Source organism: Monopterus albus, unplaced genomic scaffold (assembly GCF_001952655.1).
Source record: "Monopterus albus unplaced genomic scaffold, M_albus_1.0 scaffold40.1, whole genome shotgun sequence".
NCBI classification, from domain to species: domain Eukaryota; kingdom Metazoa; phylum Chordata; class Actinopteri; order Synbranchiformes; family Synbranchidae; genus Monopterus; species Monopterus albus.
Window position 1 is genome coordinate 4,273,313 of NW_018127920.1, and position 16,428 is coordinate 4,289,740.

At 38.6% G+C, this 16,428-nt stretch overlaps 1 protein-coding gene across 1 annotated transcript in view; it reads right to left on the reverse strand.

Annotated features, from left to right (window-relative positions):
• The window catches only part of ube2l3b (ubiquitin-conjugating enzyme E2L 3b), a 15,825-nt gene extending 6,590 nt beyond the window's left edge, over positions 1–9,235 (reverse strand). The window contains exons 1-3 of the mRNA XM_020599332.1: positions 9,170–9,235; positions 1,141–1,236; positions 872–1,058 (exon numbers count right to left, since the gene is read on the reverse strand). Of these exons, the coding sequence (XP_020454988.1) occupies positions 872–1,058; positions 1,141–1,236; positions 9,170–9,196 (310 nt within the window). The 5' untranslated portion in view covers positions 9,197–9,235. The remainder of the gene's footprint in view (positions 1–871; positions 1,059–1,140; positions 1,237–9,169) is intronic.
• Positions 9,236–16,428: the final 7,193 nt, after the last annotated feature.

Consider the following 16,428-nt stretch of genomic DNA (forward strand, 5'->3'; position numbering starts at 1 on the left):
TCCCCCGGAGGAGCTGGAGGAAGTGTCTGGAGAGAGGGAAGTCTGGGCATCTTTGCTTAGTCTGCTGCCCCCGCGACCCGGTCCCGGATAAGCGGAGAAAAATGGATGGATGGATGGATGTCTTTCTATGAATAAATAATGTTTTGCTGTTGGACCCAGATATCCACTGCTTTGTGAATGGCCACGTCTGATGTTTGTAGTGCATATCTGGATCCAAAAACATTTTTCTATGGTAATGTGGACATTGTATAAGCATTTTCTCTCTCTAGTGTTTGATATAGAGATGCTGTCTGTGCTTTGTTTATAATATTAACTGCCAGTTGGAGTGTCTTTTTGATGCAGTTAAACAAGAAAGCTCATTATCTGGGGTTTTGTACCATTTGGTGACAAATTCATTTGAATGAATACCCTTCCATTTATTCTTGTACTGAAAATTCAGTTTGTCTCACTTGTGGTTGCTCAATCAGGTGCATGCTAATTATCTCGCTGCATAAAGGGATTTCTTGTCAGTGAGTGTGAGCCTGTTTGTTATTATTGAATAGTAATATCAGGGCAATGCACTTTGAGCATGGTTGAAACCATATATGCAAGTTTTATACTTTTGTATGGTGGATCTTATATTAACACACAAAACAAATTTGATATGTTTGGCTTAGCATGGTTAATATAAAATAGATTTACACCACAATTTATTGCAAATGTTTCACTTTTGGTGCTGACACTGAAGCACATATTTCTACTTAATCGTACTTAACAAAAGCCCTGCCCTATGTAGAAGCACGAATATGTAATAATGCGAGATTTATGACAAACTATGATTATGAAGTGGTTGCTTACCTGCAGAGGCCCTCTGTAACACTAACATACCCACCTTGGTCAGTTTTGGTAGCAGGCTTCCAGTTCTCTGCACTTATAACAGGTAAGCACACCTGGCCCTTCTCATCAATGTTGGGGTGATAGATCTTTGTCTTGAATGTGATCTTGGGAGGTTTGAAGGGATACTCGGTGGGGAAAATTATTTCGATTCTGAATGCACCTTTGTCATAAGGAGGGTTGTCCTGAAAGTGAGTGAAAGAGGTTAGTAAAGCAAAGTGTGGGCCTACATATGTAAGGGTACTCAAACATGGAATAGTTACTTACAGGAACAATAAGCCCTTGCCATGACAATAGGTTTGATTCCTCAACCTGAATGTTTCTGAAGTTTTTCATTCCAGATGTGCGAATCTCTTCAAGTTCCTGAGAGAACAAGCAGACAATGTATATTACAGAAGTAAAAAAAAAAATGAAGACAGGGAGATCCCATCCTGAGCAGGAGACCGAAGTAAAACATAAAAAAAAAGATATACACTCATGGGCCACTTTTAGCTACACCTGTACAATTGTATGCAATTCAATACAATACGTCCACCTTAACATTTGTGTTTATGAAGCTCAAAAAGTTCCAGTTTTAGTGAAATTGTCACAAATGTATAAATTCAATTATGTTTATTATTGAGGTCATAGTTAAAGGTGGTGTTGTACTGGTCTAGATTATATTCAGAGGTGTTCCTAATATTCTGACCCTCTCATGTATGTTGCTGGGGAGGACAAAATGCTGATACCTTTCAAGGTGGAAGCTTGATTTTAAAAGTAGATGATTGAAGAAATCCCACCCTTTTGTTCTTCTCTCCAAAGCCACTCCTCTAAAACACGTGTACTGCAATGTGCACTGCCTGACTACTACAGATTTCAGGAAAATAACAAATGCCTGCAATGCCTTGTGGGAGACTCTTGGCTCGCTCATTGAGTGCAAAGACAGTATGCGCAAGTAGGAAGTAGGCTGGCCAGCAGGTAGGCCATCCAGTGGCCTTGCTTGGTTCAAGTAAATCTATTGGTCAGACACTTTTTTCCAGTCCCGCCGTTGCCACAGATGAGATTTTTTTTCTTTATGTTATCAGTGTATTTCATGTGTTCATTGCCATTGGAATGAAAAGAGAAATTCAAGAAATGTAATAAAAAATGCTTCTGAAAAGAACCGCCAACCCTACCTTTAAGGTAGAAGTGTTGCACTGAATTGCATACAATTCAATATTGCTTTTCAACTTCACTCAGTTTCCTGAAGATCTCACAGTGCCTTCCTGGCTCATAAATTTGCAATAAATGAATAGTGATAATCTTGTAGCACACTTGGTCTTTTCTCAAGGCATCCCAGGGTGTTGTGGTACCCACTTTAATCCGATTACTGATCTGTTGCATGCATACCAGAATTTATAGTAACCCACTTACTAGAGTGCATGTAACCATGATCCGCAATTACTAGCTACCACCAGTTTGCCTAGAAACCTGGTGAGATTCCTATAATTTTTGCTGCACTAGTGACCATTACTGGTTGGTCAAGCACAAAGAGATGGAACTGAGTTGATTGTGTTGACCTTGTGTAATGGAGGTAGCACATCTGTCTACCCTTTGCCCTGTGACGTATTCATAAAAATCTTTAAACATAGTAATACTATAGTAGGCTAACTGTGCTGTCCATACGAGTTGTTCCTGCTCTACTAGCTGGCTCTCCCAGAGCAGTGGAATGTTGCTCTCAAGGTTCAAAGTGTGTCATATGCACAGTAAGGAAATGTGTTTCCCTGCACAATGAAACTGTTACTTTGCCGTCCACACTGAATGCCAAACAACACAAGTGAAATATAAAGTAGATAAATAGCACAAAATCTAAAGGCACTTTAAACAGTGAGTAAAAAGAAATATAATAAAAATATAATAACACAATAAGAGATAATGTATGCTGCATCGGAGCTATATGTGCAATAGTCAGCAGCGAGAGCGCAATTATGCATGTGCAACTGAACATGTAAGCGGTATAGGCAGAATGACATGACGCAATTCCTGATTGTCAACTCCTACATCTCTCTCTTCCTAACCCTCTCTTGCTACTTCAGCAGCACTGGTTGAAGGCACAAAATATTTGAAATGAATCAGCTGGATTACTAATCACACCAATCCCACGTTTTTCGATATCCCCCTGGACTGAGGGGACAAACATTCAGCAACAGAGTTTAAAAAGCCCATGGCATGCTTTTCCTTGTTTGACTTATCTACAATGTTACGACGGCGAATTATCATTTTAGATGTGACCTAAAGATCAAATTATGAGGTGAACATACAGTATTGTTCTAGTATTTCTATGCGCAAATACCTCGGTTTATACACGTCTCGCAAACTCCCTCTCATAAGGCCTTTCTTCTACCAAAACAAAAAGTCTTACATGATAGTTTAAGGATTTTGTTAAATGAGCATAAAATCCAGCCCATTGCACGTTCATGTTAGCTTGCCTGACATCCACCGGTGCCCCCACCATATTGTCATGTTATATTGCCTATTTTTTATGTTTTCAATAAAGTTTACTAAAACAAAAACAAACAACCACAAAAAACGACATCCACCAGTGCCACCTACAAGCAGCCAGGCAGTGAAGCCACCGCTGCGGTTAGTAATCAGCTCATCAACACTGGATTCCCCCGGAGCACAGAACCCGTTTGTTTTGACTGCTTGAGATCAGCATATGATGTGTTCAGGTTAATGAGCAGATTAACAATCCATAATGTTATTGTTGGTGCTACGCTACCTGTAGGAATTAATTTCACTGCTTTGGGACTGTATGTGGTCATGTGGGGGAGGACACAGCGACCACCGGTTGGATTTACTGACCTTGGAGCTACTTGAAAGGGAGTGATGTTTCCACTACTTGGTGGGACTTAATGGTGAGTTCAAAAAAAAAAAAAAAAAAAAAAAAGACATCTGCATGTCTGTTTCTGTAACATTAGAGAGAACTGTTGTTATGCTGGAGAAGTTACTATGTCTGCATTATGCCAGTTAAAATATGGGGTTTCTCAAATACTCGCTTTGTTTAGTGTTACAAATCTTTCCATCGGTACATATACTGTTGTTTAGCTTTCTATGGAGGAGAAATACACATTAATTAATGCTGTCATGGTTCATAGGCTGTCCACTTGTGACAACACCAGCAGCAGGAGTTGTGCGTGTTCATGAACCAACTATTCTCCCATTTTTAGGAAGCACTTTTTGGCTTTATTATTCTGAAAAAAATGATAGACTATTTGGAGTAATGAGGGGTACCAAGATACTCTAGAGGTACCCAAGATTAAATATTAAATGGCTAGAAACAAGCATGCCATGGGGACTTTAAGAATTAGTATTAAGTGTACCAATTACGGAGCACTCCATATGCATCCATGCTATATACAGTGTGCTGACTTCGGCAACAGCTGTATTCTAACATTAGCTTAGTTAGCCTTACTAGCTTGCTAAAAACATCTCCGCATTTGACAGCAGTTTGTAAAAAACAAAAAAAAAACTGTAGTAGTCCTTCAAGTTCCTGGGCTCCACTATCTCCCAGGACCTGAAGTGGACATCCAACATCAGGACCATCACCAAGAAGGCCCAAAAGAGGGTGTACTTCCTGCACCAGCTCAAGAAGTTCGACCTGCCCCAGGAGCTGCTGATACAGTTCTACAGCAGAGGAATTATCAAGTCTGTTCTTTGCTCATCCATCACTGTCTGGTTTGGCTCAGCAACCAAACAGGACAGGAACAGACTCCGGAGAACAGTCAGGACTGCAGAAAGAATCATCGGTGCAAACCTGGCCTCCATGGAAGACCTGTACACCTCACGGGTCAAAAGGAGGGCAGGGAAGATTTCTGCAGACTCCTCTCACCCTGGACACAATCTGTTTGAACTCCTCCCTTCTGGACAGCGCTACAGGTCATTGTGAGACAACCAAGACAACCAGACACAAGGACAGTTTCTTCCCCTGGGCCATCACTCTGATTAACACTTAACCCACAACGGTACGACTGGTCAATAACCTTCAGTGCAATAATTGTAAATATTCCTTGTACATATAGATCCATAAAATGCATATAGACTGTGTGAACATACAGGTCTCTAAGTAACTTTAACTTTTTTCCTAATGCACATTCCTCTTGCTTGTTTGCACATTACTTTCTTTCCCTTCTGTCCTCTCAGTCTTATATTTTTTACCTGCCCATTGCTGCCTTACATAAGGACATGTACAAACACATTGAGAGTCACTGTACCAGAGTCAAATTCCTCATGTGTCCAATACACCTGGCCAATAAAGATGGTTCTGATTCTGAAAACAAAAACAGTCCGTTGCCATGTGTTTGTGTGCATGCGAGAGAGAGAAACAGAGCGACACTCGGAGGGACAGAGCGAAAACATGCACTACACACGGCACTACAATGAAATAAGATTTAACCTATTTTAAATCAATATGTGGTGGTCCGCCACAAATAAGTCCATGTATTTAACCGTGTCGAGTTCAATAATATACAGAGATGCACCATTTGCAATTTTCTTGCCCAATTCTGATTTTTTAAGTCTCACCTGCCCATTCCAATTTTCTCTTTGTAATAACAGTAACTGACAGCATCCGGAAACATTTTCGTAACTTTTCTTTAATTAAATTGTTTTTTTACTGTAATAAAGATAAAACATTGTATTAAAGTTTTACATTTCCTTTCTTTCTCCCTCTCTTTTTTTAATCAAACCGCTAACCAAAAATGAAGTGCAATATTTGCACTTCTCCAAATATAAACAATTGAAAGAGGTAATGGAAAGAGAAGAATGTCTGTTACATCAGTCCTACTGAGCACATAGTTCTTTTTAAAACATTGTCTTTTTTTCAGCCTTACTTTCTTGTTCTGTTCTGCCAACTACCTTCAAAAGGTAAACATTGTACAAGACATCATGGTCAAACTAATTGCTGTAAAAAGTCTCAGTGACTTGTTAATAATAGCACAGAAACACCCATGGTAATTTAGACTTTCCTACACAGTACTGGACCATCAAGCACTTTTGTTTATGTTTTTATGGTTTTATATGACGAACTGTACACCAGTGTTACATGTTGCCACACAATAGATTGACACTTTGATTTGACCAAATAAAAGTAAGGTCAAATATCGCTTCTTCTTCTTCTTCCTAAGAAACATTTTCTACAATGGGATTATTTTAAGGAGGGCTAGCAATTAATTAGCAGAACTCCTTTTATGGGCTAACTAGTGACATTTCTAACTGGGAATCCATGCTGAAAGCGAGACGTGAGCAAGACATACTGTATGCGTGACTGAAGTGAGAGCAGTGTGAATTCAGTGTCAAACTGCCAAAATAGGTGAGTACTTCATTATTTTATGATTCTGATGTGCATCGACACTGGTAAAATAGGACAATAGCATATCCTGAAGCGTTAACGTGCATCATGGTGGACTGACATGCATCAGTTCACCACCGGTGTGTGGGCTTTCACTGAAATTGGGCAAGGGTGTTTTGATGCATGTTACACGTCACCTGTGTGTTGTGCCCTTAGATGCATGTAGAAAATAATTCTAGTGAGTTTCCCCTATGTTACTTTAGCATTACAGGTTAAACCATAGCCATTATGTCAAATGTTTCAAAACACACTGAATCCAAGTCTCCTCTTCTCCCCTGGAATCCTTGGGGTTTTTTGTGCTTCAGGTCTATTTTTCCCTCTGCCTCTGTTTACTTTCTGATTCTACTGGTATCTGTTACAACTGATCAGGCTGCTTTGTTTCACTTTCACTTTCTCCCTCTGTAATGACCCAGGGAAAAATCAATAAATCCACAGGCTACATAAAAATGCAATTTTCTTCCTGATGATTTAACATGAAAATTATTTTTGTCCAGTACATTTGTGCTGTTAGTCAGCCTGGTAAAGTCTTTCTCCGGCTGCTGTCCTGCTGACAAACAGCTGTTCTGATGACTTTAAAGACAGACAACATGCTGTTCATGTCCCACTTTCAGTGTGGACTGAATGGAATCATACTTTAGTAGGGCTTACGTCTCACTTTCAGTGTGTTTAACCAGTTACTTTCACATAAAAGCGTAGTATGGCAGCAACAAAGGCATAAAGTTGAGTGTGGTCACTTATCTGGAGTAACAAAACAGGATTATAAGAGATGCACACGACCTAATCTTAGTGTTAATCACATGCAGATAAGGTAGCATAGTTACCACAGACCACATTGCATAATGTGCCAATAACTTCTCAGAATGACACAAAACATTTACCGTCTCTCACTTTCATGTAAAAGCAATGAAAAATATTAGAAGAGGATTTACTTTAAGTTTATCCCCCATCCCCTCCAGAGGCAGACATTACCATTAGACAAAGGTAGGCAGCTGCCTGGGACCACATGGTCAGAAATGTACTATGGTGTTTTAAACAACACATACCAAAATACTTTCTTATTCAGAGACACATATAACCTGTTCTGCAATAACTTACAATGCACTCAAACCACCTCCACACACACACTACAGGTAATGGACTATTCCATTTTAAGACATACCACTGCGACTGTGCACCAAATGTAAACACACCAGCGCTCAAGCTTTGACTCTGTGATGCGCCAAGAATCTGAGCAGCAGAATCAAACATGAAATGAAATTATCCCAATGAGAATTCTTAGAAGAAGATGGAAAAACACCAATACAGCTGAAGAAAACTACATTCAGAAGAGCCAGAAATAGAGGGAGCAACATGTTGGTCCAGTTGGCAGTTCTCCTCAGGCAAACAAACAAGGTTAAAAAAAAAACAAAAAAAAACAATTAAGGCTACTGCTTCCATTAGAAACAAATAGCCTACTATCATACCACAGACAATATGCAGACATATATTTACGCATTTTTTCATATTGAGAATTTCAAACACTTTCAAAATATGAGAATACGTCCATGTGCCCTATAATGTCGCTACTGCAAATACTGACTTTGCCATTAATCAACAAAACTGAAAACTCTCTGCAGTAATAAACTATCCATGTCAGAAAAATAGTCATGATTTTCTAGAGTGAAGTGTCAGACTTTTACTGACAGTAAAATGAAAACAAATGATATTTGCTGTAGCTAATCCTGGCCAATCCTCTCTCTGCTTCCTGGTTAATTAATAACTAGTTAAGTTAATGCTGTTGTGACACATGTGCAACTTTCTCACTTTGGAGAGGATATCCATTCTCCCACTGTGTGAAAGTTAGTTATTTAATAAACTTGGACGAAAGACACCTACAGTACAATTAGCTGCAATCAAGAGACAAAACTGCAGTTCCTCTTAATGTTTTGATAAAACCTGGATTACATTCAGCGGCATGCAGAGACATTATTGGTGAAATTCATTCATCTAATCTGTTATGGACTCAATTTCCTCACATTACAAATTGTGGTAATCAAAAATTGTGCCACTGAGACTGGAAACAGAACAGAAATATGCAGTATATTGTCTAACAGCCTACTTCACCTTTCTTTCACCCGTTTTAAAGAAAGAATTACCTAAATGGCAATGACCATTTGTACAAAATATCATCCATGCATCACCACTCCCTGCGATCTCATTTAAAGTTTATGCCTGCCATTTTTGACCACGGAATTTATTTTTTTTTTAAATTCTTTTTTCACTTTTTTGTTATTTTGCTTATGTCTATGCATTTAAGAATAAAACGATAGCCTTATTTATACATCTAAAAGGAAACTTCAAATATCAAAAAGTACACTATCATCCCTAATACAAATAACATTCTAATTAGTTAAAATCTGTGAAAACAGACCGTGCGTCGCGGGTATCATATCTGATCCCTTCATAACGAGCTGGTAAACCTGGCTAACTGGTGCTTAGCTGATGATCGCGAGCTAGCTTATCTGAAACGCAGCTAAGATCCGAAGCTAGCAAGTTAGCTGATTAGCAGCCGCCGTTTAGTGCTGTGGAAATTCGCTCAGGGTTTGTTAGCTACATCTAAACCAACTCTTTCTGATACAACCCACTGACGCCTGAAATCCACTACTAGCTAGTAACGAAGCATCAGCTCCTTGGTCCTTTTAGTAAGGCAGACTCTCGGCTCTCTGGCCTATTTTGCCGGTGCTTTGCTACCTAACGTTAATATTTGGCCGGGTAGATAGTCAATAGTGTCCTCTCGTTTTATTTAGTTTACATGTAAAACAGCTACAAAGTGTGGCTTTACATAACGGCATTATGCTGAGATTATGCGAAGAACGAATATGTCCACTAACCACCAATACATCGTTACACATTAAAACAGTATAAAAATAACGCAACAAGGAAATTTACCTTGGCCAGCCTCCTGCTCGCCGCCATCTTGAAATTACTCTGTTCCCAGAATACACAGCGCGGCGAATATAGGTCTAGTACTAGGGCTGAAGATCAGTTCAGGGGAATCCCGAATTTTCTATCACAGAAAAACCTCTGTCAAAAATCAAAGTTCAACATTAAAGTTAAACTGTTTTATTAAGGAATTACTTAAACTTTAAATTAGTTCTTAGGCCCCTTTAGAATTAAGTGTTACCTAAAGTAAATGTTAGGCTAACATAGCCTATAACGTAGGCTAGTGTAGTCATTCATTCATTTTTATCAGGATTCTGCTAATTGGGTTAGACTCAGTGATGTATATCAATGAATCTGGAATAAATTAAAGATCCATTTTCACCATGGTTTTACCATGTAGCCTACTCTCATTTAAAATGTCACATGCTTAACAATATTAAAGAAATAAAAATGTCACCATATTTAACAGTTTAACAGAATTGCATATGTTAACAGGAGTAGTGCTGAGTCAACTATTGTATTCTATAACTATTTAATTCATCAGAATTATTTAAAAGCATTCAGAGAATAAAATACATGTAATAAATCAAATACTTGTCTTTTGCATACCATCTTAATGCAAGTGTCCTTTTATTTGGAAAGAGGAAGGTCTCAAAAATGTATGCGTTAATGTCACACCACAATAAAATTACTTTTTCTAGGTATATTATAATCCACTAACGGATTGGATTGGTTTAAATCAGGGGTGTCAAACTCAATCGCACAGGGGGCCAAAACTCAAAGTACACTTTAGGTCGCGGGCCGAACAGGATAAACATTTATTGAACAGACTAAAACTAAACGTTTTTTGAACATAAATATGAATCGAAACAGACAGGATACAATATTATTCCAAAATAAATAAACGTAAACTTAAAATCAGCAGCCATATTTCTGCTAAGGCTTACATTTGCAAACACCTGCTTTTTGTCTGGACACAAGACGTCTGCTCTGCATTCACGTTTTTCAGCTTGTCCTGATGTTTTGTCTCGTAGTGCCGTCTTAGGTTATATTCCTTAATTACAGCCACATTAGCTCCACAAATAAGACACACAGGTTTACCGGTAATGTCAGTAAAAATATACTCAGCCTCCCACCGGTTTAGAAAGGCTCTGTTTTCAGAATCAACTTTTCTCTTGGCCATTGTTAGGGGCTAGCTTTGACTTGAAATTAGGGTTGTATACATCAACAGACGCTTGATTGATGTGACAATTGACGTGGGAATGATCGCAGGTTGCCTATCGTTTGGTAAGGCAGCTGTTGCGCTGCATTATGGGATTTGTAGTTTGTGTTTTATCGGCGCCTCATATCGCCAGGCCGTTAAAAGAAAATGATCTCGCGGGCCGGATGTGGCCCGCGGGCCTTGCGTTTGACACATGTGGGTTAAATGTTCCGCTTTAACATTGAGGAGAATAACAAAAATGCTGTGTACTAATTATGATTACTTTGCAAACATATTTATTTTGTTACAGAATCGTGGAAAAAAAGCTTCACCAACATGTAAGCAATACCCCAATCAATTATCACAGTTTATACCATCAGAAAATTTTCACACAATTTTTAATGCTTCTGGGGTCCTTTTAATCAGATATGGAAGCTTTTCACTGATGATGACTTTGACAGTTATCCAGCTGTCGAAGGGATGCTGACTTGTTACACAGATTTTGATGTAGCCTAATCTAATTTCTTCTTTCTTTTGCATTTTGAAAGAACTTTATAGTAGAAGAATCTAAGTGATACTGGATCATTCAGGAACCTGAAAGGTGGATGTTTGCTTCTTTATGTGTCAAAGAGAGATGCCTCCCACACTGGTGGCACAGGGAAGTGGGGTTGCAGCAAGCATGATACCCTTTAGTTATATGATACAACTGTGTCTTTAAAAACATTTTCTAGACCAAAGACAGCTCATTTTCTACATAGCTGCTGTGATGGATTTTTAATGCAACAGTTACAAAAGAGATATAGCCTATTTTTGTTTTTGTTTTTTTTAATGTTTTGATTCATATGACAGCACACTAACTCCCTCCTGTAGATTTGATCTGATGACCTGACCAAAACTAACCATTCAGACAACAAAGTGGATGTACAATTCATTTTCATTGTCAAGAAGAATAATGTCTGAACATTTCAGTATCGGGGTCATGCTATTTGCATGACTACAGTGTGTAATGTTTCCACCTTCTGGCAACTGTTTCATCACAGATGTATGTGTCCAACAAGGCAGCAGAGGACCTGGGCTTGTTTTTATCTTTCAGAAATGGTAAATGGTCTTATACTTGTATAGCACTTTTCTATGCATTGCAGAACATTCAAAGTGCTTTCACACTATTTGAAGCATAAAATGGGGTTTGGGAAAATATAGGCTACTGGAAATTGTGCTATTTAAACAATTTGTCCCACTGAGTAGGCTAAAGACAGAGATTGGCCACTTATGTGTAGCTGATTTACAATACAACCTAGATATTAGACTCTAACACTCAGATATCAGCAGAGAAGGTTGGGGTAAGTTTGGGTTTTAGTTAAATATCATAAAAGACGACTATTTGGGGTTTAGGGATATGATTAGGTTCAGGTTAAGAGAAATGAAAACACAAATTGACAGGCAAACAGACTTCACCTCTCTCATAATCTACTATGGCAATGGATACAGTTCCTGTGGAGAAAACAGGAAGCAGGGTTGAATGGGAATTTTGCAGCTGGGTGTCTGAAGGAATGGAGCTACGGTTCGGCCAAGCAGTTTGCAAGTGACTGGGCTGAGAAAGGACAAACACAAGGAAATGAGAATTCAGGAAATGAATCTGGAAACATGGATTGTGAAGGTCGAGGTGAGGGTTGGCGTGTAGTCCAAAGGGGAAAGCACAGACTAATATCAGAGTCCAATATATCTGACGGGCCTGATGATGAGATACATAGATATAAGATAATAAGAAGGAAGGTGGAACTCAGGATGGTCATCATGTTGAGTCAGGAGGGGGTGTCCTTCAGTGTGTGGAACCTCATAGGCCTGACTAGAAATGTTCATAAAATACTGGGTGAAGTTAGAAATATGTGAGTCATAAGAAATGGTATGTTAATGGTATCTTGCCTGGATAAAATACAACCAATAAGGCTACAAAGATTCATAAAATAGATGGCAAAGGAGTGCAGTGTGTTATTCCAACAGAAGATAAAAACATAAAAGGGGTGATTACTGGAGTTCCTACTGTAACTTTGAAAGACATTAAAAACAACCTGAACAATCTGAAAGGAAGCCAAGTCATAGATGTTGAGAGGCTAAAAACTGTCAGAAATGGAGAATTGTCAAGACAAGACAAGAATCTTTATTGTCATTATGCATAGCACAACAAAATTTTTAGCACAACAAAATTTTTTCCGGCAGCTCTCGGTTTAAAAGATACATTATTTACATAACTCACAATAGTATAAGTCAATATAAAACAATGAGCAAATAAAAAGGGATGTATGGGACCTAATCAGGTCAGCAGCATGTTAACAGCAAGAGTGTAGTAACATTATAAGGTGCAGCTCAGTGCAAATCTCAGCCGAGTCTGCAGAGGTCCAGTGTTCTCTCTGTGTCCGTCCATAGGGGGGAGGTTGTGTGTGTGACTAGGGGTTGGTGGGGTGATTGATTTTATAACTCTGGGGAAGAAGCTGTGTCTCAGTCTGTTTGTTTTAGTCTTTATATTCCTGTAGCTTTTCCTGGAGGGAAGAGGCACAAACAGACTGTTGCCTGGATGGGTGGGGTCTGCAGCAATTCGTCTGGAAGTATATGATTGTTTGTCAGTTTTGATTAGGTCTGAGGAAGAGAAGTTACCAACCAAAGTATTTTAGGTTACTTTGACATTAGGCCCTATACCCCTCCATCACTAAGGTGTTTAAATGTTAGAAGTTGGGTCATGTACTGGCAGCATGCAAGGGAAAATAAAGGTGTGGGAGGTGTGCTGGAGAAAATGAGTATGGTAAACATGAAAAAGATGAAAAGTTCAAATGCTGTAATTGTGGAGGGGAGCATATTTCAGCATATAAACCCTCAGTGCAATACCTGTGTATATATACCTCGTACAGATTATACAGGTCTCTAGTTTTAAGTATTCTGTTTTATCCCTATTTATCTCATTTCAATGAACATTCCTTTGTTGCCTGCATTGTTTACTGTCTGTTTATACGGCTTATTCTGCATTGTTTGCACTGTTTCTTGATGTTAATACTGCTATTTTGTTATATTACACAGCCTTATGCTGGTTTACTGTTTGCACATTGAGAGCTGATGTACCTGACTCAAATTCCTCATGTGTCCGTCACACCTGGCCAATAAAGCAGATTCTGATTCTGATATAGAGGTTGTGCTAGCAAGAACTCAGCTGAGGTGCAGTATATCAAAACTACACAAGGAGTAATTTATGCTGAAACAGTTAAGAAAGTTGCTGAAGATGCTGACATCCACATGCCAATCAGTAAAGTAAATAGAGAAACGTACAACCTGACCTTTGCAATAAAATACATAGGGACACCATGATAGGGGACAAGGAGAAATTTGTACTCTCTATGGTAGATGTGATTAGCTTCCTACAAAATCTGTCAAAAGAACTGAAAAGTTTTTAATTATTGTTAGATCTGCAGAGAGGTTTCTGGGAATCAAGGGGTTACACTGGGAGGAAGTGAAGGTTGAGGAAACTCCTTTGAGATTACACAGACTGAAAATTATGTTACATTACTGGGCCAGCCTGCAAGGCCGTAAATGTACCCATCCTGCTAAATCATTTTAATTTGATTGCTGGGAACACAATAAGTACAACTTTTGTAGCTTTGGATGGATATATCTGTGCAGATTCTCAGTCATCCAGGTCATAAGTAAGCTGAAAAAAACTTGTTGATGAGAACTGATGAAGCCTCTTGGATGAGAGGTGAAACGTCTTCGACTTAGAAATCTAGTCCAGTTGATTTTTTCTAAGTTTTTTTCAGCTTTGGATGGATAGGTAATATTATGGCTCAGAGAGTAGAACTGCTTAATTTGAGATATTGTCCAACTGTTCCATGACCTAAGATTCTGCCTAGGTTGTTCTGTAGGCAGTTGGCACATATAGACCTAATTGAGGAACTGAAAGACAAAGCAAAATATGTTCCTACATCAACCTATGTAGAGGGTTTTATAGATCGCTATTACAATAATAAATTAATGATATTTTCTGATGGATCCAAAGATCCTGATTCTGGTCAGACAGGAGTTGCTGTGGATATTCCTCAACATAAAGTAAGTTATAAAGGAAAGAACAACTGATCACTTATCAGTATTTACAGTTGAACTTGTTGCTATATTAATGGGTTGAGGAAAACAACATTAATATGGGATTAATTTGATCTGATAATTCTTCGGCCCTCTCTAGTATTAAGTCAGGTTTATCTGAGACCAGATATGACATATTAAATGAGATAATACTGTCCCTGTGGAGGATGACTAGGAAAGTTAGTTAGTTTTTTGTGAGTGCCAGCCCATGTAGCTATTGATGGTAATGAGGCAGCACTGCTGCTAAACAGTCTATAAAACCTGACGCAGTTACTAAGCATATCCCAATATCTAGGTTTGAAATGAAAAAACATATTCATATTCACAAATATGGTAAGAGCAGCGGGACTGTTGTGAAACTGGTAGACACTTATATAAGATTCAAAAAATGGTTGGGTACCAGCAGGCATGGATTGATACTAGAAAAGAGGACATTGTAATAACTCATTTGAGAATAGGTCACTCAGGTTTAAATCATGCCTTGCATAAAACAGGTAAACATCCTACAGGTCATCCTGTACACTGTAGTCAGGCTGAGACAGTAGAGCATGTCCTCTTCTTATGCAATGCTTATAATGAACAACATGCTCAAAGGATAGCTTCGATGGAAAAAAATAAAGATTAATAATATGTCAATGGAGAGCTATTTGGGTTGCAATTGTAAGAATGTATATAAAATTGTTATCATTTATTTAACAGAAATAGGTGTCATTGACATGATGTCATTTTCTATGCAGTTCTAAGTACCCCGTTTCCCCCTTTCTTTCGGCTCTAAGGTTTTTCCACACTCCACTCCAGCAAGTGGCGGTAATGCATCTTAAGCTATCATGCAAACCACCAATAAACATCAGAAGAAGAAAAAAAGACATTGATAAATGTTGTAGGGCATCACCCATGCTGGAATCAGATAAAATTAAATTCATGAACCTTCAATCAAAACTGGATGAGATGTATGTGAGAAAGGCATATGTAAGATCCAGAGCCAAATGGCTAGAAAAGGGAGAGAAAAATACAGCTTACTTTTGTAGCTTGGAAAAAAGAAGACAAGAACGAAATGCAATTAATGTGCTTATGATAAATGATGTTGAATGTTCAGATTTTAAACAGATATCTGATAAAGTTCACAAATTGTATAAAGAACTATATTCCTCATCCTTTTCTAAAGAAGAAGCGAATTCCATATTTCAAAATAATAAACATTTTATTCCCATAATAACCACTGATTTCAAAGATCTTTGTGACTCTGAATTTCAGTTATATGAATTAGATATGGCACTCAAAAAACTCTCTTTAGGGAAAGCTCCAGGACAGGATGGCCTTTCATCAAACTTCTATAAATTCTTTTTGGAAGAAAGAAAACAATTATTATTTTACGTCATATGTGAATGCCGTAGTAATAAATCTCTAACACCTACAATGAAGCAGGGACTAATAACTCTTATTCCCAAACCTGGTAAGGACAAAAAATATTTAGAAAACGTAAGGCCTATTACATTACTTAACGTGGACTACAAACTTTTTGCTCACATCATTGCAAATCGATTAAAAGAAGGTATTACACAAATTATCAGTGAAACACAGTCGGGCTTCATAAAAGGTCGCTCCATCCATAACAACACAAGGTTGGTGTTAGATTTACTGGATTATAGCGAGAGAATTGAGGATGATGGTTTTATCTTGGGGGTGGCTGTGGCTCAAGAGGTAGGGCAGTCGTCTCGCTGACCAGCAAGTTGGTGGTTCGACTCCCGGTCTCCCCGCATGCCTAAGTGTCCCTGAGCAAGACACTGAACCCCGAATTGCTCCCGGTGGCTTGATTAGCGCCGTTGTGTGGCAGCTGTCGTCATCGGTGTGTGAATGTGTGCGTGAATGGGTGAATGGTGGTATGATCTCCCTGTAAAGCGCTTTGGAAAAAAGCGCTATATAAATACAGTCCATTTACCAT